At 44.8% G+C, this 26,916-nt stretch overlaps 1 protein-coding gene across 1 annotated transcript in view; it reads right to left on the reverse strand.

The window, feature by feature from the left end:
- The window catches only part of LOC306918277 (properdin-like), a gene marked incomplete at its 5' end in the record, with an annotated part of 35,993 nt that continues 9,077 nt past the window's right edge, over positions 1-26,916 (reverse strand). The window contains 10 exons of the mRNA XM_079531152.1: positions 1-416; positions 1,857-1,980; positions 5,815-5,891; positions 8,081-8,195; positions 15,420-15,602; positions 16,401-16,586; positions 18,295-18,462; positions 21,559-21,756; positions 21,854-22,027; positions 24,179-24,363. Of these exons, the coding sequence (XP_079387278.1) occupies positions 284-416; positions 1,857-1,980; positions 5,815-5,891; positions 8,081-8,195; positions 15,420-15,602; positions 16,401-16,586; positions 18,295-18,462; positions 21,559-21,756; positions 21,854-22,027; positions 24,179-24,363 (1,543 nt within the window). The 3' untranslated portion in view covers positions 1-283. The remainder of the gene's footprint in view (positions 417-1,856; positions 1,981-5,814; positions 5,892-8,080; positions 8,196-15,419; positions 15,603-16,400; positions 16,587-18,294; positions 18,463-21,558; positions 21,757-21,853; positions 22,028-24,178; positions 24,364-26,916) is intronic.

The raw sequence follows: 26,916 nt of genomic DNA on the forward strand, positions 1-26,916 counted from the left end.
CATCATAAAGGAGGTAAAAAGGGAAAAGAGACATACAGTGAGGGGTCATGTGGGTCCTTGGCACATGTTTTCAAATGGGGGTCCGTGGGCTAATTAGTGTCCCATACCATAAACACCCATACTTTTGTAGCCCAGGGGGTATTTCCTTGTTGTAATTCAATTACAATTTAATACAATTTGTTACAATGTTTTCAACAGTGGATTGATGTACAATATGGATGGATGGATGGATGGATGGATGGATGGATGATGATGATGGATGGATGGATGGATGGTTGGATGATCAGTTTGACGGACAGGCAGGAATAATGCAGGTCTGAACTTCTGTGTCCACTTCTCCGTCAGGCAGATCTCCACAGTCTGTTAACGGGTCTCCACTGAAATGAGCTTCAAGACGCTTCTTCCCAATGGTAGGCCTGGACACACGTGCACGCACACACACACACACACACACATGCAGGTGCGCACGCACGCACGCACACGCACACACACAATGTGTGGGTTAGGGTTAGTTACTGTCACTTAAAAAGCATAATATTGTTTCCCCAGACAGCTGGTTGGCAGGTATCAATACACTATATTAGACCCACATGTTTGTACCAGCGTGGATGATTAAATGTATTTATTGAGCGCCTCTTGTCTTGATTGTTTAAACATGACGTCATGGACCGCTAGGCTTGATCAGCCCAAAGCTTATCGATACCGGGTACTCGAACAGCCCAAAGCTTATCGATACCGGGTACTCGATAAGCCCGAAGCTTATCGATACCAGGTGATGCCGATACCGGGTACTCGATAAGCCCAAAGCCTATCGATACTGGGTACTCGATAAGCCCAAAGCTTATTGATACCGGGTACTCGATAAGCCCAAAGCTTATCGATACCGGGTACTCGATAAGCCCAAAGCCTATCGATACCGGGTACTCGATAAGCCCAAAGCTTATCGATACCGGGTGATGCCGGGTACTCGATAAGCCCAAAGCTTATCGATACTGGGTACTCGATAAGCCCAAACCTTATCGCTACCGGTTACTCGATAAGCCCAAAGCTTATCGATACCGGGTACTCGATAAGCCCAAAGCTTATCGATACCGGATACTCGATAAGCCCAAAGCTAATCGATACCGGGTGATGCCGGGTACTCGATAAGCCCAAAGCTTATCGATACCGGGTACTCGATAAGCCCAAAGCGTATCGATACCGGGTGATACCGGGTACTCGATAAGCCCAAAGCTTATCGATACCGGGTACTCGATAAGCCCAAACCTTATCGATACCGGTTACTCGATAAGCCCAAAGCTTATCGATACCGGGTACTCGATAAGCCCAAAGCGTATCGATACCGGGTGATACCGGGTACTCGATAAGCCCAAAGCTTATCGATACCGGGTACTCGATAAGCCCAAAGCTTATCGATACCGGGTACTCGATAAGCCCAAACCTTATCGATACCGGTTACTCGATAAGCCCAAAGCTTATCGATACCGGCTGGATACCGGGTACTCGATAAGCCCAAAGCTTATCGATACTGGGTACTCTATAAGCTTATCGGGTTTTTCCGGTTACCGGGTTTCGAGCTCCATCCCTACAGGTTCCAGTTACTTGTATCCTGATAGGTCGGTGTGTTAATAAGCTGTATGCTGATTGGTTAGAGGTTCCAGTTACTTGTATCCTGATAGGTCGGTGTGTTAATTAGCTGTATGCTGATTGGTTAGAGGTTCCAGTTACTTGTATCCTGATAGGTCGGTGTGTTAATAAGCTGTATGCTGATTGGTTAGAGAGGTTCCAGTTACTTGTATCCTGATAGGTCAGTGTGTTAATAAGCTGTATGCTGATTGGTTAGAGGTTCCAGTTACTTGTATCCTGATAGGTCAGGGTTGCAGATCCTCTGTCGGTTTCTCCTGCTTCGTTTTCCACTTCCAGTTTCACACGATGGTTTACACGGAGACCACTCCCCCCAGCCCGCCCACGAGCCTGTCACTGTCCAATCAGAGCACAGATACACATGGTTTACACGGAGACCACTCCCCCCAGCCCGCCCACGAGCCTTTCACTGTCCAATCAGAGCACAGATACACATGGTTTACACGGAGACCACTCCCCCCAGCCCGCCCACGAGCCTTTCACTGTCCAATCAGAGCACAGATACACATGGTTTACACGGAGACCACTCCCCCCAGCCCGCCCACGAGCCTTTCACTGTCCAATCAGAGCACAGATACACATGGTTTACACGGAGACCACTCCCCCCAGCCCGCCCACGAGCCTTTCACTGTGCACACACACACGTGCACGCACACTGCTTACTGATGATTATTGAGGACTATGTTTTATGTATGAGATGTTGTTCTGTCTCTATGTACAGTATGTGATGTATCACCATGTGTTGTTCTGTCTCTATGTACAGTATGTGATGTATCACCATGTGTTGTTCTGTCTCTATGTACAGTATGTGATGTATCACCATGTGTTGTTCTGTCTCTATGTATGTGATGTATCACCATGTGTTGTTCTGTCTCTATGTATGTGATGTATCACCATGTGTTGTTCTGTCTCTATGTACAGTATGTGATGTATCACCATGTGTTGTTCTGTCTCTATGTATGAGATGTATCACCATGTGTTGTTCTGTCTCTATGTACAGTATGAGATGTATCACCATGTGTTGTTCTGTCTCTGTACAGTATGTGATGTATCACCATGTGTTGTTCTGTCTCTATGTACAGTATGTGATGTATCACCATGTGTTGTTCTGTCTCTATGTACAGTATGTGATGTATCACCATGTGCTGTTCTGTCTCTATGTACAGTATGTGATGTATCACCATGTGTTGTTCTGTCTCTATGTACAGTATGTGATGTATCACCATGTGTTGTTCTGTCTCTATGTACAGTATGTGATGTTGTTCTGTCTCTATGTACAGTATGTGATGTATCACCATGTGTTGTTCTGTCTCTATGTATGTGATGTATCACCATGTGTTGTTCTGTCTCTATGTACAGTATGTGATGTTGTTCTGTCTCTATGTACAGTATGTGATGTATCACCATGTGTTGTTCTGTCTCTATGTATGTGATGTATCACCATGTGTTGTTCTGTCTCTATGTACAGTATGTGATGTATCACCATGTGTTGTTCTGTCTCTATGTACAGTATGTGATGTATCACCATGTGTTGTTCTGTCTCTATGTACAGTATGTGATGTATCACCATGTGTTGTTCTGTCTCTATGTATGTGATTTATCACCATGTGTTGTTCCATCTCTATGTATGTGATTTATCACCATGTGTTGTTCTGTCTCTATGTACAGTATGTGATGTATCACCATGTGTTGTTCTGTCTGTATGTATGAGATATATCACCATGTGTTGTTCTGTCTCTATGTATGTGATGTATCACCATGTGTTGTTCTGTCTCTATGTATGTGATGTATCACCATGTGTTGTTCCATCTCTATGTATGTGATTTATCACCATGTGTTGTTCCATCTCTATGTATGTGATGTATCACCATGTGTTGTTCTGTCTCTATGTATGTGATGTATCACCATGTGTTGTTCTGTCTCTATGTACAGTATGTGATGTATCACCATGTGTTCTTCTGTCTATGTACAGTATGTGATGTATCACCATGTGTTCTTCTGTCTATGTACAGTATGTGATGTATCACCATGTGTTCTTCTGTCTATGTACAGTATGTGATGTATCACCATGTGTTGTTCCATCTCTATGTATGTGATTTATCACCATGTGTTGTTCTGTCTCTATGTACAGTATGTGATGTATCACCATGTGTTGTTCTGTCTGTATGTATGAGATATATCACCATGTGTTGTTCTGTCTCTATGTATGTGATGTATCACCATGTGTTGTTCTGTCTCTATGTATGTGATGTATCACCATGTGTTGTTCCATCTCTATGTATGTGATTTATCACCATGTGTTGTTCCATCTCTATGTATGTGATGTATCACCATGTGTTGTTCTGTCTCTATGTATGTGATGTATCACCATGTGTTGTTCTGTCTCTATGTACAGTATGTGATGTATCACCATGTGTTCTTCTGTCTATGTACAGTATGTGATGTATCACCATGTGTTGTTCCATCTCTATGTATGTGATTTATCACCATGTGTTGTTCCATCTCTATGTATGTGATGTATCACCATGTGTTGTTCTGTCTCTATGTACAGTATGTGATGTATCACCATGTGTTGTTCTGTCTCTATGTACAGTATGTGATGTATCACCATGTGTTGTTCTGTCTCTATGTACAGTATGTGATGTATCACCATGTGTTGTTCTGTCTCTATGTACAGTACAGTTGGGTGCCACCGATATTGTCCCTTATCATTTGACCCATTTAGGCCTGACCTCAATTTTTTTTTAAATCCTTCTAAATCCTCCAGTTCTCTGAAATAAATATTTGAGCTTGTAGATCAGCTTGTAGATCTGCTATTTTTCAATAGCTAAATTATAACATGTTTAAAACACCAAAAGGGGTTCCCGCCCAAAATGGGTTAACTGTCCTTTTGCGCAGATCACGCAAACCTCAGCAAAAAGAAAAGGACAATATTGATGGCCTCCAACTGTATGTGATGTATCACCATGTGTTGTTCTGTCTCTATGTACAGTATGTGATGTATCACCATGTGTTGTTCTGTCTCTATGTACAGTATGTGATGTATCACCATGTGTTGTTCTGTCTCTATGTACAGTATGTGATGTATCACCATGTGTTGTTCTGTCTCTATGTACAGTATGTGATGTATCACCATGTGTTGTTCTGTCTCTATGTACAGTATGTGATGTATCACCATGTGTTGTTCTGTCTCTATGTACAGTATGTGATGTATCACCATGTGTTGTTCTGTCTCTATGTACAGTATGTGATGTATCACCATGTGTTGTTCTGTCTCTATGTACAGTATGTGATGTATCACCATGTGTTGTTCTTGCTTACTGTAAATCACTCTGGATTAATCCATTCAGGGCGGGAACCCCTTTTGGTGTTTTAACCATTATTTTAAACTTTATCTATTGAAAAACAGCAGACCTACAAGCTCATAGCGCGCCACCGAGTGCTGCGCTATAGAGCTTGTAGGTCTGCTATTTTCGAAAAACCGTGAACATGTGGCACAAATCTTTGAATATACGTATATTCTTTCAGAGCGAATGTTTTTTAACTCAAATCTTTGCTTCCGGGGGGGTCCCTGGAACAACATATTTTCAGATGGGGGTCCGCAGCTAAATATATATAATTCTGGGTGTCCTTGACATGTAAAAAGTTGAGATCCACTGGCAGGTTTTTCAGAAAACTGTCAGGATTTATAAGATATTTGTAGAATCAATGGTAGGTCTAAAATGGGTTAAGAGTGTCTGATAAATGACTACATTGTAAAACATGTTCAGTGGCTACACCTGGTGGCTACTCTGGGGTATAACGTCCTCCACCTGGTGGCTACTCTGGGGTATAACGTCCTACACCTGGTGGCTACTCTGGGGTATAACACCCTCCACCTGGTGGCTACTCTGGGGTATAACACCCTCCACCTGGTGGCTACTCTGGGGTATAACACCCTCCACCTGGTGGCTACTCTGGGGTATAACGTCCTACACCTGGTGGCTACTCTGGGGTATAACACCCTCCACCTGGTGGCTACTCTGGGGTATAACACCCTCCACCTGGTGGCTACTCTGGGGTATAACACCCTACACCCGGTCCACATCATAACCTCTAGTTGTTTATCTTCAGATGTAATAACAACAACAATAATAACAACAATAATAACAATAATAATAATAGTCTTACATGGACATGCGTCCACATCATAACATCCTTGTGTCTCTAGTTGTTTGTCTTCAGGGCAGTGTCTTCCTTTGTAGTCTCTGTGAAGAAAGATTACATCTAAGTTACAGTAACAGTAATAGATTACATTCAGGGCAGGTGCTGTTTTAATAGAGCGGTGGTGGCTCAGTGGTAGAGTGGCCGGATGGGATCCGGAAGGTTCCCGGTTCGAACCCGGGCTCCTCCAGAGTTAGTGTTGAAGTGTCCTTGAGCAAGACTCTAAACCCCTGATTGCTCCTGATGTGCAGGTTGGTGCCTTGCATGGTTTCCTCCACCATCGGTGTGTGAATGTGTGTGTGAATGGGTGAATGTAATGCAGTCTATGTAAAGGTGTGTGAATGTGTGTGTGTGTGTGTGTGTGTGTGAATGGGTGAATGTAATGCAGTCTATGTAAAGGTGTGTGAATGTGTGTGTGTGTGAATGGGTGAATGTAATGCAGTCTATGTAAAGGTGTGTGAATGTGTGTGTGAATGGGTGAATGTAATGCACAGTCTATGTAAAGCTGTGTGAATGTGTGTGTGAAGCCTCTCCAACTGATCCAAAATGCCGCAGCTCGCTTGGTCTTCAACCAGCCAAAATTCTCACATGTCTCCCCCCTGCTCCGCTCCCTGCACTGGCTCCCGGTCGCTGCCCGCACAGAATACAAAACTCTGATGTTGGCATTTAAAGCAACCAAAGGTATGGCTCCCCCATATCTTGCCAGCATGATTGAACCCTACAAACCCTCCCGCGCACTCAGATCAGCCAACGCAGGGAAGCTGGAAGTACCCTCACTAAAAACGCCGGGACAACGCTCCACACGTCCCAAACTCTTCTCCCTTCTGGCCCCAAAACTGTGGAATGCACTTCCCGTTGCAATCAGAACTGCAGCATCACTCCCGATCTTCCGCCGTAGTCTGAAAACCCACCTTTTCAGACTCCATCATGGCCCATAGCACTTACCCTACCCCCTTAGACAGCACTTCTTAGACTTATATAGCATTTGAAACAGACTTATAGCATGTCATGTAGACAGCACAATAAGTGCATTGTATGTAGTCATAGCACTTCATAGTATATATGTACAGCATAGTATAGCACATATGTGTAGTTTATATGTATAGTGTCATTATATAGATATGTTCTAGTCACGGTCTTAGCTTACGCATGTTTCGCGATAAATGCATTTTGTTACATATGTGATGTATTCCCATGCTTTTTGTTCTTGCCTATTGTAAGTCGCTCTGGATTAAGAGCGTCTGCTAAATGCCTAAATTGTAAATTGTAAATTGTAAATTGTGAATGGGTGAATGTAATGTACAATCTATGTAAAGGTGTGTGAATGTGTGTGTGAATGGGTGAATGTAATGCACAGTCTATGTAAAGCTGTGTGAATGTGTGTGAATGGGTGAATGTAATGCAGTCTATGTAAAGGTGTGTGAATGTGTGTGTGAATGGGTGAATGTAATGCACAGTCTATGTAAAGGTGTGTGAATGTGTGTGAATGTGTGAATCTAATGCAGTCTATGTAAAGGTGTGTGAATGTGTGTGTGAATGGGTGAATGTAATGCACAGTCTATGTAAAGGTGTGTGAATGTGTGAATCTAATGCAGTCTATGTAAAGGTGTGTGAATGTGTGAATCTAATGCAGTCTATGTAAAGGTGTGTGAATGTGTGAATATAATGCAGTCTATGTAAAGATGGGTGAATGGGTGAATCTAATGCAGTCTATGTAAAGATGGGTGAATGGGTGAATCTAATGCAGTCTATGTAAAGATGGGTGAATGTGTGAATATAATGCAGTCTATGTAAATGTGTGTGAATGGGTGAATCTAATGCAGTCTATGTAAAGATGGGTGAATGGGTGAATATAATGCAGTCTATGTAAAGATGGGTGAATGGGTGAATATAATGCAGTCTATGTAAAGGTGTGTGAATGGGTGAATGTAATGCACAATCATTTTAAAGGTGTGTGAATGTGTGAATCTAATGCAGTCTATGTAAAGATGGGTGAATGGGTGAATATAATGCAGTCTATGTAAAGGTGTGTGAATGGGTGAATCTAATGCAGTCTATGTAAAGATGGGTGAATATAATGCAGTCTATGTAAAGGTGTGTGAATGTGTGAATATAATGCAGTCTATGTAAATGTGTGTGAATCTAATGCAGTCTATGTAAAGATGGGTGAATGGGTGAATATAATGCAGTCTATGTAAAGGTGTTTGAATGGGTGAATGGGTGAACGTGGTACCTGTGCAGACATTGCTTGGATCTGTCCCGAGTTCCTGCTCTGGTCAGACAAAGAATGGATCTACCTCCAAACTCACAGGCTGACCACTCGGTCCAGTCTGACCACACCCCGTCCACTGTTAGCACACACACACACACACACACACACACACACACACACACACACACACACACACACACACACACACACACACACACACACAGAAACAAACATTGATCACTGAAGTATGTCCATTTGAAGTGTGTGTGGTCGTTGTAGGGAGATAATTCACCTCCTTTATGTAAGGGATAATGTCTGGCTAGGTGGTCGTAGGGAGATAATTCACCTCCTTTATGTAAGGGATAATGTCTGGCTAGGTGGTCGTTGTAGGGAGATAATTCACCTCCTTTATGTAAGGGATAATGTCTGGCTAGGTGGTCGTTGTAGGGAGATAATTCACCTCCTTTATGTAAGGGATAATGTCTGGCTAGGTGGTCGTTGTAGGGAGATAATTCACCTCCTTTATGTACGGGATAATGTCTGGCTAGGTGGTCGTTGTAGGAGATAATTCACCTCCTTTATGTACGGGATAATGTCTGGCTAGGTGGTCGTTGTAGGGAGATAATTCACCTCCTTTATGTAAGGGATAATGTCTGGCTAGGTGGTCGTTGTAGGGAGATAATTCACCTCCTTTATGTAAGGGATAATGTCTGGCTAGGTGGTCGTTGTAGGGAGATAATTCACCTCCTTTATGTAAGGGATAATGTCTGGCTAGGTGGTCGTTGTAGGGAGATAATTCACCTCCTTTATGTAAGGGATAATGTCTGGTTAGCTGGTCGTTGTAGGGAGATAATTCACCTCCTTTATGTAAGGGATAATGTCTGGCTAGCTGGTCGTTGTAGGGAGATAATTCACCTCCTTTATGTACGGGATAATGTCTGGCTAGCTGGTCGTTGTAGGGAGATAATTCACCTCCTTTATGTAAGGGATAATGTCTGGCTAGCTGGTCGTTGTAGGAGATAAATCACCTCCTTTATGTAAGGGATAATGTCTGGCTAGGTGGTCGTTGTAGGAGATAAATCACCTCCTTTATGTAAGGGATAATGTCTGGCTAGCTGGTCGTTGTAGGAGATAATTCACCTCCTTTATGTAAGGGATAATGTCTGGCTAGGTGGTCGTTGTAGGAGATAAATCACCTCCTTTATGTAAGGGATAATGTCTGGCTAGCTGGTCGTTGTAGGAGATAATTCACCTCCTTTATGTAAGGGATAATGTCTGGCTAGGTGGTCGTTGTAGGAGATAATTCACCTCCTTTATGTAAGGGATAATGTCTGGCTAGCTGGTCGTTGTAGGGAGATAATTCACCTCCTTTATGTAAGGGATAATGTCTGGCTAGGTGGTCGTTGTAGGGAGATAATTCACCTCCTTTATGTACGGGATAATGTCTGGCTAGGTGGTCGTTGTAGGGAGATAATTCACCTCCTTTATGTAAGGGATAATGTCTGGATAGCTGGTCATTGTAGGGAGATAATTCACCTCCTTTATGTAAGGGATAATGTCTGGCTAGCTGGTCGTTGTAGGGAGATAAATCACCTCCTTTATGTAAGGGATAATATCTGGCTAGCTGGTCGTTGTTTGGAGATAATTCACCTCCTTTATGTAAGGGATAATGTCTGGCTAGCTGGTCGTTGTAGGGAGATAAATCACCTCCTTTATGTAAGGGATAATGTCTGGCTAGCTGGTCGTTGTAGGGAGATAATTCACCTCCTTTATGTAAGGGATAATGTCTGGATAGGTGGTCGTTGTAGGGAGATAATTCACCTCCTTTATGTAAGGGATAATGTCTGGATAGGTGGTCGTTGTAGGGAGATAATTCACCTCCTTTATGTAAGGGATAATGTCTGGCTAGCTGGTCGTTGTAGGGAGATAATTCACCTCCTTTATGTAAGTGATAATGTCTGGTTAGGTAGTCGTTGTAGGGAGATAATTCACCTCCTTTATGTAAGGGATAATGTCTGGCTAGGTGGTCATTGTAGGGAGATAATTCACCTCCTTTATGTAAGGGATAATGTCTGGCTAGCTGGTCGTTGTAGGGAGATAATTCACCTCCTTTATGTAAGGGATAATGTCTGGGTAGCTGGTCGTTGTAGGGAGATAATTCACCTCCTTTATGTAAGGGATAATGTCTGGCTAGCTGGTCGTTGTAGGGATATAATTCACCTCTTTTATGTAAGGGATAATGTCTGGCTAGCTGGTCGTTGTAGGGAGATAATTCACCTCCTTTATGTAAGGGATAATGTCTGGCTAGGTGGTCGTTGTAGGAGATAATTCACCTCCTTTATGTAAGGGATAATGTCTGGCTAGCTGGTCGTTGTAGGGAGATAATTCAACTCCTTTATGTGAGGGATAATGTCTGGCTAGCTGGTCATTGTAGGGAGATAATTCACCTCCTTTATGTAAGGGATAATGTCTGGTTAGCTGGTCGTTGTAGGGAGATAATTCACCTCCTTTATGTAAGGGATAATGTCTGGCTAGCTGGTCGTTGTAGAGAGATAATTCACCTCCTTTATGTAAGGGATAATGTCTGGATAGCTGGTCATTGTAGGGAGATAATTCACCTCCTTTATGTAAGGGATAATGTCTGGCTAGCTGGTCGTTGTAGGGAGATAATTAACCTCCTTTATGTAAGGGATAATGTCTGGCTAGGTGGTCGTTGTAGGGAGATAATTCACCTCCTTTATGTACGGGATAATGTCTGGCTAGGTGGTCGTTGTAGGGAGATAATTCACCTCCTTTATGTAAGGGATAATGTCTGGATAGCTGGTCATTGTAGGGAGATAATTCACCTCCTTTATGTAAGGGATAATATCTGGCTAGCTGGTCGTTGTTTGGAGATAATTCACCTCCTTTATGTAAGGGATAATGTCTGGCTAGCTGGTCGTTGTAGGGAGATAAATCACCTCCTTTATGTAAGGGATAATGTCTGGCTAGCTGGTCGTTGTAGGGAGATAATTCACCTCCTTTATGTAAGGGATAATGTCTGGATAGGTGGTCGTTGTAGGGAGATAATTCACCTCCTTTATGTAAGGGATAATGTCTGGATAGGTGGTCGTTGTAGGGAGATAATTCACCTCCTTTATGTAAGGGATAATGTCTGGCTAGCTGGTCGTTGTAGGGAGATAATTCACCTCCTTTATGTAAGTGATAATGTCTGGTTAGGTAGTCGTTGTAGGGAGATAATTCACCTCCTTTATGTAAGGGATAATGTCTGGCTAGGTGGTCATTGTAGGGAGATAATTCACCTCCTTTATGTAAGGGATAATGTCTGGCTAGCTGGTCGTTGTAGGGAGATAATTCACCTCCTTTATGTAAGGGATAATGTCTGGGTAGCTGGTCGTTGTAGGGAGAAAATTCACCTCCTTTATGTAAGGGATAATGTCTGGCTAGCTGGTCGTTGTAGGGAGATAATTCACCTCTTTTATGTAAGGGATAATGTCTGGCTAGCTGGTCGTTGTAGGGAGATAATTCACCTCCTTTATGTAAGGGATAATGTCTGGCTAGCTGGTCGTTGTAGGGAGATAATTCACCTCCTTTATGTAAGTGATAATGTCTGGTTAGGTAGTCGTTGTAGGGAGATAATTCACCTCCTTTATATAAGGGATAATGTCTGGCTAGGTGGTCGTTGTAGGGAGATAATTCAACTCCTTTATGTGAGGGATAATGTCTGGCTAGCTGGTCATTGTAGGGAGATAATTCACCTCCTTTATGTAAGGGATAATGTCTGGCTAGCTGGTCGTTGTAGGGAGATAATTCACCTAATTTATGTAAGGGATAATGTCTGGCTAGCTGGTCGTTGTAGGGAGATAATTCACCTCCTTTATGTAAGGGATAATGTCTGGCTAGCTGGTCGTTGTAGGGAGATAATTCACCTCCTTTATGTAAGGGATAATGTCTGGCTAGGTGGTCGTTGTAGGGAGATAATTCACCTCCTTTATGTAAGGGATAATGTCTGGCTAGCTGGTCGTTGTAGGGAGATAATTCACCTCCTTTATGTAAGGGATAGTGTCTGGCTAGCTGGTCGTTGTTTGTAGATAATTCACCTCCTTTATGTAAGGGATAATGGCTGGCTAGCTGGTCGTTGTAGGGAGATAAATCACCTCCTTTATGTAAGGGATAATGTCTGGTTAGGTGGTCGTTGTAGGGAGATAATTCACCTCCTTTATGTAAGGGATAATGTCTGGCTAGGTGGTCGTTGTAGGGAGACAATTCACCTCCTTTATGTAAGGGATAATGTCTGGCTAGCTGGTCGTTGTAGGGAGACAATTCACCTCCTTTATGTAAGGGATAATGTCTGGCTAGGTGGTCGTTGTAGGGAGACAATTCACCTCCTTTATGTAAGGGATAATGTCTGGCTAGGTGGTCGTTGTAGGAGATAATTCACCTCCTTTATGTAAGGGATAATGTCTGGCTAGGTGGTCGTTGTAGGGAGACAATTCACCTCCTTTATGTAAGGGATAATGTCTGGCTAGCTGGTCGTTGTAGGGAGATAATTCACCTCCTTTATGTGAGGGATAATGTCTGGCTAGCTGGTCGTTGTATGGAGATAATTCACCTCCTTTATGTAAGGGATAATGTCTGGCTAGCTGGTCGTTGTAGGGAGATAATTCACCTCCTTTATGTAAGGGATAATGTCTGGCTAGGTGGTCGTTGTAGGAGATAATTCACCTCCTTTATGTAAGGGATAATGTCTGGCTAGCTGGTCGTTGTAGGGAGATAATTCACCTCCTTTATGTAAGGGATAATGTCTGGCTAGCTGGTCGTTGTAGGGAGATAATTCACCTCCTTTATGTAAGGGATAATGTCTGGCTAGGTGGTCGTTGTAGGAGATAATTCACCTCCTTTATGTAAGGGATAATGTCTGGCTAGGTGGTCGTTGTAGGAGATAATTCACCTCCTTTATGTAAGGGATAATGTCTGGCTAGCTGGTCGTTGTAGGAGATAATTCACCTCCTTTATGTAAGGGATAATGTCTGGCTAGCTGGTCGTTGTAGGGAGATAATTCACCTCCTTTATGTAAGGGATAATGTCTGGCTAGGTGGTCGTTGTAGGAGATAATTCACCTCCTTTATGTAAGGGATAATGTCTGGCTAGCTGGTCGTTGTAGGAGATAATTCACCTCCTTTATGTAAGGGATAATATCTGGCTAGGTGGTCGTTGTAGGGAGATAATTCACCTCCTTTATGTAAGGGATAATGTCTGGCTAGGTGGTCGTTGTAGGAGATAATTCACCTCCTTTATGTAAGGATAATGTCTGGCTAGCTGGTCGTTGTAGGAGATAATTCACCTCCTTTATGTAAGGGATAATGTCTGGCTAGGTGGTCGTTGTAGGAGATAATTCACCTCCTTTATGTAAGGGATAATGTCTGGCTAGGTGGTCGTTGTAGGAGATAATTCACCTCCTTTATGTAAGGATAATGTCTGGCTAGCTGGTCGTTGTAGGAGATAATTCACCTCCTTTATGTAAGGGATAATGTCTGGCTAGGTGGTCGTTGTAGGGAGATAATTCACCTCCTTTATGTAAGGGATAATGTCTGGCTAGGTGGTCGTTGTAGGGAGATAATTCACCTCCTTTATGTAAGGGATAATGTCTGGCTAGGTGGTCGTTGTAGGAGATAATTCACCTCCTTTATGTAAGGGATAATGTCTGGCTAGGTGGTCGTTGTAGGGAGATAATTCACCTCCTTTATGTAAGGGATAATGTCTGGCTAGGTGGTCGTTGTAGGAGATAATTCACCTCCTTTATGTAAGGGATAATGTCTGGCTAGCTGGTCGTTGTAGGAGATAATTCACCTCCTTTATGTAAGGGATAATGTCTGGCTAGGTGGTCGTTGTAGGAGATAATTCACCTCCTTTATGTAAGGGATAATGTCTGGCTAGGTGGTCGTTGTAGGAGATAATTCACCTCCTTTATGTAAGGGATAATGTCTGGCTAGCTGGTCATTGTAGGAGATAAATCACCTCCTTTATGTAAGGGATAATGTCTGGCTAGCTGGTCATTGTAGGAGATAAATCACCTCCTTTATGTAAGGGATAATGTCTGGCTAGCTGGTCATTGTAGGAGATAATTCACCTCCTTTATGTAAGGGATAATGTCTGGCTAGCTGGTCATTGTAGGAGATAAATCACCTCCTTTATGTAAGGGATAATGTCTGGCTAGGTGGTCGTTGTAGGGAGATAATTAACCCTTTATGTAAGGGATAATGTGGTCCACAGACTGGTTGTTAGAGGTTTACAGAGCTTTGTGTGTCCGAGCACGGAAATTGCGTTTGGTTGGTAACTCTGTCATTTCTCAACCGTTTCGGAGCCGGGGCGGCAAAGTAGTAACAGCGGCCGGGTGGAAATCCCCTCATCCCGTTATAATGGTATGCTCCCAGAGTCCCCGCACGTAGCATCGGGGAACGGCCAGAGTAAAGGCTGGGACCGAGCCGACTGCCGAGGGAGGCTACTGTACTGTAGCCTACATACATTTACGCTCCGGAGTCCAGACCCATGCAGTTTAATAATATACAGTCACAACAGAATGCACACTGCTGTCTCGTGTCTCATCACAATCCCAATGCGCCACCTGTGAAGTCGGGGGGGGAAATAAAAAACAGGCTGCTAGTGTTAGTGTAGGCTCGGGGATCGTTAGCTTAGCACTTAGCTTAGCGTGTAGCTACTGATTCAACCCACTGATTGAACTTCATCTCCGCCTGTAATCTAGGTTATTCTTTTTATTGACAACGTGAACGAACCCCGACACCAGCGCTGCAAAAATAGACAGATCTACAAGCTCTCAACGCGTAGCGAACGGCGCTGCAAAAACAGGCAGGACGCGATGCCTTGAGAGCTTGTGGATCAGCCGCAGCAGCATGGGGGGCCGGCGCTCCGAGGGGAGGGAGGCAAGACTTCTCCGGGGAGGAGGAGAAGTTACTAGGGCAGGCTACATGTTGCTGCGGCTAATAACACTGTCACCAGCCAGTGGTTGTGATGTTAGCTTGGCTTGTAGCTGCTTGTCCGTTCCAACTTCACTTCATCTCCACCTGTAACTTATTTCTTATTTTGTTACCCTGGCTGCGCTGCAAAAATAGACGGATCTACAAGCTCTCAACGCGTAGCAAACGGCGCTGCAAAAACAGGCAGGACGCGGCGCCTTGAGAGCTTGTAGATCTGTCTTTTTTGCGACCTGTAGTGAGCTGTTCTCACTTTACTTTTATGACACGAATATATCGTCCATCGGCGATTTTTTGACAGCTGATGGTCGATTGAAAAACATTGGCATATCGCCCAACCTTAGTGTGTGTGTGTGTGTGTGTGTTACCTGGACAGTGCGTTCTAGTCGTACAGGCGATGGTACGACTCCCTGCCCCTAGAGCTCCTGGGCAAGGCAGTCCTCTGTGTTTGGGGGTGGGGCTATCACAGTGTCTGACTGAGCGCTGAAGCCCCGCCCCACACGTCACCGAACAGCCAGACCATGAACTCCACAACCCCCAACCCCCGTTCACTGAGAGAGAGACATTGACAGAGAGAGAGAGACATAGACAGAGAGAGAGACAGACAGACAGACAGACAGACAGACAGACAGTCTCATTAAAAAAGAGAAAGTCATTAAAGGGCCAAATTAACCTGTGCAGTGAGACAGGTGGTCTTACCTGTGCAGTGAGACAGGTGGTCTTACCTGCGCAGTGAGACAGGTGGTCTTACCTGCGCAGTGAGACAGGTGGTCTTACCTGCGCAGTGAGACAGGTGGTCCCACCTGCGCAGTGAGACAGGTGGTCTCACCTGCGCAGTGAGACAGGTGGTCTCACCTGCGCAGTGAGACAGGTGGTCTTACCTGTGCAGTGAGACAGGTGGTCTTACCTGCGCAGTGAGACATGTGGTCTTACCTGCGCAGTGAGACAGGTGGTCTTACCTGCGCAGTGAGACAGGTGGTCTCACCTGCGCAGTGAGACAGGTGGTCTCACCTGCGCAGTGAGACAGGTGGTCTCACCTGCGCAGTGAGACAGGTGGTCTCACCTGCGCAGTGAGACAGGTGGTCTTACCTGTGCAGTGAGACAGGTGGTCCCACCTGCGCAGTGAGACAGGTGGTCTTACCTGTGCAGTGAGACAGGTGGTCTTACCTGCGCAGTGAGACAGGTGGTCTTACCTGTGCAGTGAGACAGGTGGTCTTACCTGCGCAGTGAGACAGGTGGTCCCACCTGCGCAGTGAGACAGGTGGTCTTACCTGCGCAGTGAGACAGGTGGTCCCACCTGCGCAGTGAGACAGGTGGTCTTACCTGCGCAGTGAGACAGGTGGTCTTACCTGCGCAGTGAGACAGGTGGACGCAGTGATCCGTCTCTCTCTCGTCGCCCGTACAAGGAGTTCCTCCCAGGGAGGGGGCGGGGTTTGTACAGGAACGATGTCGTGTTCGCGTCGACGCCCCGCCCTCTGGGATACAGGAAGTAGAACACTCGCTCCAAATGGACCATCCTGTCCACCCCCCATGGACTGGTAGAGAGACATAGAGAGAGAGAGAGAGAGAGAGAGAGAGAGAGAGACATATATATATATATAGAGAGAGAGAGAGAGAGAGAGACATATATATATAGAGAGAGAGAGAGAGACATATATATATAGAGAGAGAGAGACATATATATATATATAGAGAGAGAGAGAGAGAGAGAGACATATATATAGAGAGAGAGAGAGAGAGAGAGAGAGAGAGAGACATATATATAGAGAGAGAGAGAGAGACATATATATATAGAGAGAGAGAGAGAGAGAGACATAGAGAGATAGAGAGAGACATAGAGAGAGAGATAGAGAGAGGCAGAGACAGAGAGAGAGAGACATAGAGAGACAGAGAGAGATAGAGAGAGGCAGAGACAGAGACAGAGAGAAAGAGTATGTTGTAGATCAGTTGTCTTTTTCAAGTCAAGGACCCCAAAATCGACACTAATCAGCCCCGCGGACCCCCAATAGAAAATATAATGCCAGGGACCCCCATGAGAGAAGGTTTTTACGGCTCCAGCAGAGATTCTCAACCTGTTTAATTTCAAGGACCCCCAGTTTTTGTAAAACCAAATGGACCCTAACAGAATTACAGAGCCAGACCCTATGGAATGAAACGGAGGCTCGTTACAATGAGAGTCAATGGATGTGTTTATGCTGCCCCCTAGTGGATGGCAAGGCTGAGCTGTGGTTATGCTGCCCCCTAGTGGATGGCAGGGCTGAGCTGTGTTTATGCTGCCACCTAGTGGGCAATACAAGAGTTAAGCGCCAGTGAGTTCCATTGTTAAAGGGATAGTTCACAATTTTTAAGCTGTATGAAATATTTTTCATAACTTAAAAAAAAACATTGCATGGATGCACCTGGGACGTCTCCTCAGTGATGTATCCTGAGGTCAACAGGGTTTCGGGTCTCTCAACATCATACCCCTCACTCAGGCGACCCAGCCGGGAGTGATCAAGTCCCGACTTACGTCCCAGTAGCTACCCTCAATCAGTCCCACTAGGGAAAAACCAGGGGCACACAATCCGTTGGAACTACTCCAGAACTACTCTGCCAGGGCTGGGAGGTACACTTCTGGCGCATGGAGGGACTATGCTCTGTGGGTTGTCTCCTGTCCGGGCCCCTCCTACGTCTCACCAGGTCCACTCCTGCTCTCACCAGGCTCAGGACCTGTGCGTTGCACCAGAGTCCTGCTCTCACCAGGCTCAGGACCTGTGCGTTGCACCAGAGTCCTGCTCTCACCAGGCTCAGGACCTGTGCGTTGCACCAGAGTCCCAGCACCAGACAGTTCATTCAGGAGTGGTGGACAATGGTTCCGCAGGGACATGGTGCTGCGGTTCCGCTTGCTGCTTGCATGGCCCTCCCAAAGGCCTCACCGAGGGCTGTTGGGCTTCCTCCTCACGGAGGACACAGGCTGGGGTGAATATAGTGGTTGCAACTGTTTTAATTGATTGCCCGAGTCCCGTGGTGGGAGTTCTGCTCTGGTTTTGGTGAAATATTAAGTAGTTCCGGTCATTTTGTGGGGGGGACAATACAAGGTCAACAATACAATGTGGATTAATTTACTTTTATTGCGTATATATGAACTATCCCTTTAATCCGGGCCTACATGAGAGGACATTATGTGTACGTAACCTTTGCTGCACCATAATATTTGTGTCCTTGTACGTGTGCGTGCGTGCGTGCGTGCGTGCGTGTCTTTACCTGGACAAGGCGTGTTACACACTCCCGTCTTGGTACTGGGTCCTGCACACGGCTTCCCTCCATATTTGGGCGTGGGCGTGTCACACTGTCTGATTGACAGCTGCAGCCCCTCCCCACAGGAAACTGAACATGGGTCCGGTGGTCCGTAAGAGCCCCACCCCCCATCAACTAGACAGACAGACAGACAGAGAGGTAGACAGACATGTAGACAGACAGGTAGAGAGACAGACAGACATACAGACAGACAGGTAGAGAGAAAGACAGAGAGACAGGCAGGCAGACAGACAGACAGACAGACAGTGTTCAAAGTGCCGGTTATAGCTGCTTGCAGCTAGGCTATATGTTTCGTACAAACTTTTCTTCAACAGGGATTTCCGATAATGATCCATAGACTGTGTGTAGATAATGATCCATAGACTGTGTGTAGATAATGGTCCATAGACTGTGTAGATAATGATCCATAGACTGTGTAGATAATGATCCATAGACTGTGTAGATAATGGTCCATAGACTGTGTAGATAATGATCCATATACTGTGTAGATAATGATCCATAGACTGTGTAGATAATGATCCATAGACTGTGTGTAGATAATGGTTCATAGACTGTGTAGATAATGATCCATAGACTGTAGATAATGATCCATAGACTGTGTGTAGATAATGATCCATATACTGTGTGTAGATAATGATCCATAGACTGTGTGTAGATAATGGTCCATAGACTGTGTGTAGATAATGATCCATAGACTGTGTGTAGATAATGATCCATAGACTGTGTGTAGATAATGATCCATAGACTGTGTGTTGATAATGATCCATAGACTGTGTGTAGATAATGATCCATAGACTGTGTGTAGATAATGATCCATAGACTGTGTGTAGATAATGATCCATAGACTGTGTGTAGATAATGATCCATAGACTGTGTAGGACATTTCATGCAAATTGCTCAAAACTCCAGGCAGAAAATCTGCTCAAAATGGCGGAAAATCTGAGGGCGGAGCTTACTGGTCAAAGTGACAGATGTGTTCCCCATGAGTCAAGGCACGTGTTTAAACAAGCGCCATGACTTTTGGCCAAACGAGGCATGAGTTATGGCTGTTCACAGTTGTCACAGGCCAATTGGAGTAAGACTGTTTTCAGTGCTTTTTGGCATGACCCTCTACCACACTGTAAAGTTTCATCAAAATGTGGCTCTAGCGGTCATAATAAATAGTAAATACTAATCGTACCAGGGCAGTTGGGCAGGTCCGTACAGCTAGCGGTATTGTAGTTATAATAGTATCGTACCAGGACAGTTGGGCCGGTCCGTACAGCTAGCGGTATTGTAGCTATAATAGTATCGTACCAGGGCAGTTGGGCAGGTCCGTACAGCTAGCGGTATTGTAGTTATAATAGTATCGTACCAGGGCAGTTGGGCAGGTCCGTACAGCTAGCGGTATTGTAGTTATAATAGTATCGTACCAGGGCAGTTGGGCAGGTCCGTACAGCTAGCGGTATTGTAGTTATAATAGTATCGTACCAGGACAGTTGGGCAGGTCCGTACAGCTAGCGGTATTGTAGTTATAATAGTATCGTACCAGGACAGTTGGGCAGGTCCGTACAGCTAGCGGTATTGTAGTTATAATAGTATCGTACCAGGGCAGTTGGGCAGGTCCGTACAGCTAGCGGTATTGTAGTTATAATAGTATCGTACCAGGACAGTTGGGCAGGTCCGTACAGCTAGCGGTATCGTAGTTATAATAGTATCGTACCAGGGCAGTTGGGCAGGTCCGTACAGCTAGCGGTATTGTAGTTATAATAGTATCGTACCAGGACAGTTGGGCAGGTCCGTACAGCTAGCGGTATTGTAGTTATAATAGTATCGTACCAGGGCAGTTGGGCAGGTCCGTACAGCTAGCGGTATTGTAGTTATAATAGTATCGTACCAGGACAGTTGGGCAGGTCCGTACAGCTAGCGGTATCGTAGTTATAATAGTATCGTACCAGGGCAGTTGGGCAGGTCCGTACAGCTAGCGGTATTGTAGTTATAATAGTATCGTACCAGGACAGTTGGGCAGGTCCGTACAGCTAGCGGTATTGTAGTTATAATAGTATCGTACCAGGGCAGTTGGGCAGGTCCGTACAGCTAGCGGTATTGTAGTTATAATAGTATCGTACCAGGACAGTTGGGCAGGTCCGTACAGCTAGCGGTATTGTAGTTATAATAGTATCGTACCAGGACAGTTGGGCAGGTCCGTACAGCTAGCGGTATCGTAGTTATAATAGTATCGTACCAGGGCAGTTGGGCAGGTCCGTACAGCTAGCGGTATTGTAGTTATAATAGTATCGTACCAGGACAGTTGGGCAGGTCCGTACAGCTAGCGGTATTGTAGTTATAATAGTATCGTACCAGGACAGTTGGGCAGGTCCGTACAGCTAGCGGTATTGTAGTTATAATAGTATCGTACCAGGGCAGTTGGGCAGGTCCGTACAGCTAGCGGTATTGTAGTTATAATAGTATCGTACCAGGACAGTTGGGCAGGTCCGTACAGCTAGCGGTATCGTAGTTATAATAGTATCGTACCAGGGCAGTTGGGCAGGTCCGTACAGCTAGCGGTATTGTAGTTATAATAGTATCGTACCAGGGCAGTTGGGCAGGTCCGTACAGCTAGCGGTATTGTAGTTATAATAGTATCGTACCAGGGCAGTTGGGCCGGTCCGTACAGCTAGCGGTATTGTAGTTATAATAGTATCGTACCAGGACAGTTGGGCAGGTCCGTACAGCTAGCGGTATTGTAGTTATAATAGTATCGTACCAGGGCAGTTGGGCAGGTCCGTACAGCTAGCGGTATTGTAGTTATAATAGTATCGTACCAGGGCAGTTGGGCAGGTCCGTACAGCTAGCGGTATTGTAGCTATAATAGTATCGTACCAGGACAGTTGGGCCGGTCCGTACAGCTAGCGGTATTGTAGTTATAATAGTATCGTACCAGGACAGTTGGGCAGGTCCGTACAGCTAGCGGTATTGTAGTTATAATAGTATCGTACCAGGACAGTTGGGCAGGTCCGTACAGCTAGCGGTATTGTAGTTATAATAGTATCGTACCAGGGCAGTTGGGCAGGTCCATACAGCTAGCGGTATTGTAGTTATAATAGTATCGTACCAGGACAGTTGGGCAGGTCCGTACAGCTAGCGGTATTGTAGTTATAATAGTATCGTACCAGGACAGTTGGGCAGGTCCGTACAGCTAGCGGTATTGTAGTTATAATAGTATCGTACCAGGGCAGTTGGGCAGGTCCGTACAGCTAGCGGTATCGTAGTTCTCTCCGGGGCAGCTGTCGCCGGGCGGAACGGTGTCAGAGGAAGGGGTGGGGCTATCACAGTCGCGCTCCCGGCTCCTGGTTGGTGGATCACTTCCTGAGACGCAGGGAGCTGAGCACTGTGTCCACTGGCCCCACGTTCCCCATGAACCATGAACTGTCAAACAAAGGTTCCTATAATGAATACGTTCCCCATGGACCATTATTGATGTAGCACTGTGTCCACTGACAGACAGACGGACAGACATACATACCTGGACAGGGCTTGTCCACAACGCAGGCCTGTGATTGGCTGCTGTCTCCGACACACGTGTCGGCACAGCCCTCCCCCTCGCTGAGACACACCCTCCTCCTCTGCTGGACTCCGCCCACTCCACCGCACGACACGGAGCACTCTGACCACGATGACCACTCCCCCCACTCGACCGCTACGCGCACACACGCACGCACGCACGCAATACAATTATAAAGTAAGAACTGTGTATTTAAGTATACAATACAAATATAAGTATATATTGTATACTTTTGTATATAATTTTATATATTGTATACTATTGTATACTAATATAAGTATATATTGTATACTTTTGTATATAATTTTATATATTGTATACTATTGTATACTAATATAAGTATATATTGTATACTTAGAACTGTGTTTTATTTGTATTACAACGTATAATCCCCATAGGGGGATCTTAGATCGCCTCATATAAGAACTCGGTTTGAAAATCATCCCAGCCGTTTCACTCATATGGATATGAAGAATCAACTGACTGAGAGAAAACGCTATTGTTACTGCTACTGACAATATAACGATACAGAGACAACTCCCTGACAATATAACGATACAGAGACACCTCCCCGACAATATAACGATACAGAGACACCTCCCTGACAATATAACGATACAGAGACACCTCCCTGACAATATAACGATACAGAGACACCTCCCTGACAATATAATGATACAGAGACACCTCCCTGACAATATAACGATACAGAGACACCTCCCTGACAATATAACGATACAGAGACACCTCCCCGACAATATAACGATACAGAGACACCTCCTTGACAATATAACGATACAGAGACACCTCCCTAACAATATAACGATACAGAGACACCTCCCTGACAATATAACGACACAGACACCTCCCTGACAATATAACGATACAGAGACACCTCCCTGACAATATAACGACACAGAGACACCTCCCCGACAATATAACGATACAGAGACAACTCCCCGACAATATAACGATACAGAGACACCTCCCTGACAATATAACGACACAGAGACACCTCCCTGACAATATAACGATACAGAGACACCTCCCTGACAATATAACGATACAGAGACACCTCCCTGACAATATAACGATACAGAGACCCCTCCCTGAACTATATAACGATACAGAGACACCTCCCTGACAATATAACGATACAGAGACACCTCCCTGACAATATAACGATACAGAGACACCTCCCCGACAATATAACGATACAGAGACACCTCCCCGACAATATAACGATACAGAGACACCTCCCTGACAATATAACGATACAGAGACACCTCCCTGACAATATAACGATACAGAGACACCTCCCTGACAATATAACGACAGAGACACCTCCCTGACAATATAACGCTTCTATGAGACGATTTTAAGATGAGCCCATGTTATTCTCCATAGAGAAATTACCTCCGTGAACCAGGGGATGAGCGAGTGACGTCAGGAATAAAGATTGATTGATTGATTGATTGATTGATTGATTGTAAACTGTCTGCCTCCACGACCAGGTGGTCCAGTCTCACTGTAAACTGTCCTTCATGACCAGGTGGTCCAGTCTCACTGTAAACTGTCCTTCATGACCAGGTGGTCCAGTCTCACTGTAAACTGTCTGACCAGGTGGTCCAGTCTCACTGTAAACTGACTGACCAGGTGGTCCAGTCTCACTGTAAACTGACTGACCAGGTGGTCCAGTTTCACTGTAAACTGACTGACCAGGTGGTCCAGTCTCACTGTAAATTGACTGACCAGGTGGTCCAGTCTCACTGTAAACTGACTGACCAGGTGGTCCAGTCTCACTGTAAACTGTCCTTTATGACCAGGTGGTCCAGTCTCACTGTAAACGGACTGACCAGGTGGTCCAGTCTCACTGTAAACTGTCCTTCATGACCAGGTGGTCCAGTCTCACTGTAAACTGACTGACCAGGTGGTCCAGTCTCACTGTAAACTGACTGACCAGGTGGTCCAGTCTCACTGTAAACTGACTGACCAGGTGGTCCAGTCTCACTGTAAACTGTCCTTCATGACCAGGTGGTCCAGTCTCACTGTAAACTGACTGACCAGGTGGTCCAGTCTCACTGTAAACTGACTGACCAGGTGGTCCAGTCTCACTGTAAACTGACTGACCAGGTGGTCCAGTCTCACTGTAAACTGACTGACCAGGTGGTCCAGTCTCACTGTAAACTGTAAACTGTAAACTGAACAGCAGGTGGTGCTGTTACACGGTTCAGTCTGGAAGCTGTTCAGGATGTGACAGGGTGATTTGGGGTGTAGTTACCCTACCTGAACAGCAGGTGGTGCTGTTACACGGTTCAGTCTGGAAGCTGTTCAGGATGTGACAGGGTGATTTGGGGTCGCTGCGGGTCGGTTCCGGGACTCCGAAACACTTCCTGGTTCTGCTTCTCCCTCCGTCGCCACACAGCACAGAACACTGCCCCCATGTGGACCACTGTGATATGACCAGAGGACTGCATGCACGCACACACGCACACAAACACAAATGTAAACACGCACACAAACGCAAACATCAACAGAGCACAGTCAAACACTTGGGGCTCCATTTTCGGCACCGCTAAACCCCTTCTCCGTTGTGAGCTTGTAGATCTACATGGACATGTTGTGAGCTTGTAGATCTACATGGACATGTTGTGAGCTTGTAGATCTACATGGACATGTTGTGAGCTTGTAGATCTACATGGACACGTTGTGAGCTTGTAGATCTACATGGACATGTTGTGAGCTTGTAGATCTACATGGACACGTTGTGAGCTTGTAGATCTACATGGACATGTTGTGAGCTTGTAGATCTACATGGACATGTTGTGAGCTTGTAGATCTACATGGACATGTTGTGAGCTTGTAGATCTACATGGACATGTTGTGAGCTTGTAGATCTACATGGACATGTTGTGAGCTTGTAGATCTACATGGACATGTTGTGAGCTTGTAGATCTACATGGACACGTTGTGAGCTTGTAGATCTACATGGACACGTTGTGGACATTTTAACTATTCAAAAATCCATTATTGATTGATTAACATCAAGTTCCATATATGTTGCCCACCATGCCTACCTAATGTCCCAGAGCCTACAGGCTTATTGTCCACCTAATGTCACAGAGCCTACAGGCTTATTGTCCACCTAATGTCACAGAGCCTACAGGCTTATTGTCCACCTAATGTCACAGAGCATACAGGCTTATTGTCCACCTAATGTCACAGAGCCTACAGGCTTATTGTCCACCTAATGTCACAGAGCCTACAGGCTTATTGTCTACCTAATGTCACAGAGCCTACAGGCTTATTGTCCACCTAATGTCACAGAGCCTACAGGCTTATTGTCTACCTAATGTCACAGAGCCTACAGGCTTATTGTCCACCTAATGTCACCTAATGTCACAGAGCCTACAGGCTTATTGTCTACCTAATGTGACAGAGCCTACAGGCTTATTTGTTTACAAACAAACATGTTTAGTTGTAGCCTAGACTCCATCGCGCTTCGTGCATCATTGATTATGTTGTGTCCAAAAGAACAGATCTACAAGCTGTTGACGCGCCATGAAACGGCGTGTCGACAGCTTGTATGTCTGTATTTTATAAAAAATCACACCCGTGTGAACTGAGTGGTGTACGGTCTTATATAGACTGATCAGCTGTGGTCTGACGCAATGTCTGACATAATGAAATCACATCCGTGTGAACTGGGTGACCATAGCAACCATGCTCATTTTTTGGTACGAACAGACAGACAGACACGTAATCTAACAAAGCCAGTTGTAGGAGTGGTTTACACCACTCAACAAAGCCAGTTGTAGGAGTGGTTTACACCACTCAACAAAGCCAGTTGTAGGAGTGGTTTACACCACTCAACAAAGCCAGTTGTAGGAGTGGTTTACACCACTCAACAAAGCCAGTTGTAGGAGTGGTTTACACCACTCAACAAAGCCAGTTGTAGGAGTGGTTTACACCACTCAACAAAGCCAGTTGTAGGAGTCGTTTACACCACTCAAAAATATTTTTCAATAGCTAAAGCATAACATATAAAAGGGGTTCCCGTCCAGAATTGGTTAACTCCTGAAACTGGCTGTGGTGATTGCGGGGAATGTCGCTGCGCAATTTTGTCATTGATTTAGACGCGGCGGAGCCTAAATTAATCTACCGGTATATTATAATGTAGTTTTATATCCTACTATTCTGATAAACATTCATTAATATATATTATAATGTAGTTTTATATCCTACTATTCTGATAAACATTCATTAATATATATTATAATGTAGTTTTATATCCTACTATTCTGATAAACATTCATTAATCTATATTATTACATGGCTTGGTTGAATGCTTGATTCTGATTGGTCAATCGCTTAATTCAGCGGTGAGTTATCTCATGATAATGACCGCTCCGCTGTATAATGACCGCTGCCTAATCAAACCCTCTGAGCACCACCAGCTGCGCCCCGCTTGATTTACTGCCGTTTCCAACATAACAGCCATGTAAACACACACACTAGTGACACACAATGTAATTTACAGCTAAACATTGCTCTTAAAAATGTTTTTGAAAACATTTGAGCGAGAAATAGACGAAGCAGGACCCCAAAATGGATTCTATTTGATCAACTCACTTCCTTGTTTTCCGACAGTGCTGCAGCCCTGCAGCTGGGCAGACGCAGCCAGCGCGAACTTATGGAATACTTTTTGTGTTGTGTTTTGGGTCAATGTATTCATTTATGTTAGTTAGCCATGTAATAAGCGGGATAATATCTGGCTAGGTGGTCATTGTCGGGATATAATTCACCTTCAGGGAGTGTAACCACCTCGGCTTCGCCTCGGTGGTTAAACTCCCTGTCGGTGAATTATCTCCCGACAATGACCACCTAGCCAGATATTATCCCTTACTTATAATGTAGTTTTATATCCTACTATTCTGATAAACATTCATCAATCTATTCTAATGTAGTTTTATATCCTACTATTCTGATAAACATCCATTAATATATATTATAATGTAGTTTTA

This window comes from Electrona antarctica (genome assembly GCF_951216825.1).
Source record: "Electrona antarctica genome assembly, contig: scaffold_141, whole genome shotgun sequence".
Taxonomy (NCBI): Eukaryota; Metazoa; Chordata; class Actinopteri; order Myctophiformes; family Myctophidae; genus Electrona; species Electrona antarctica.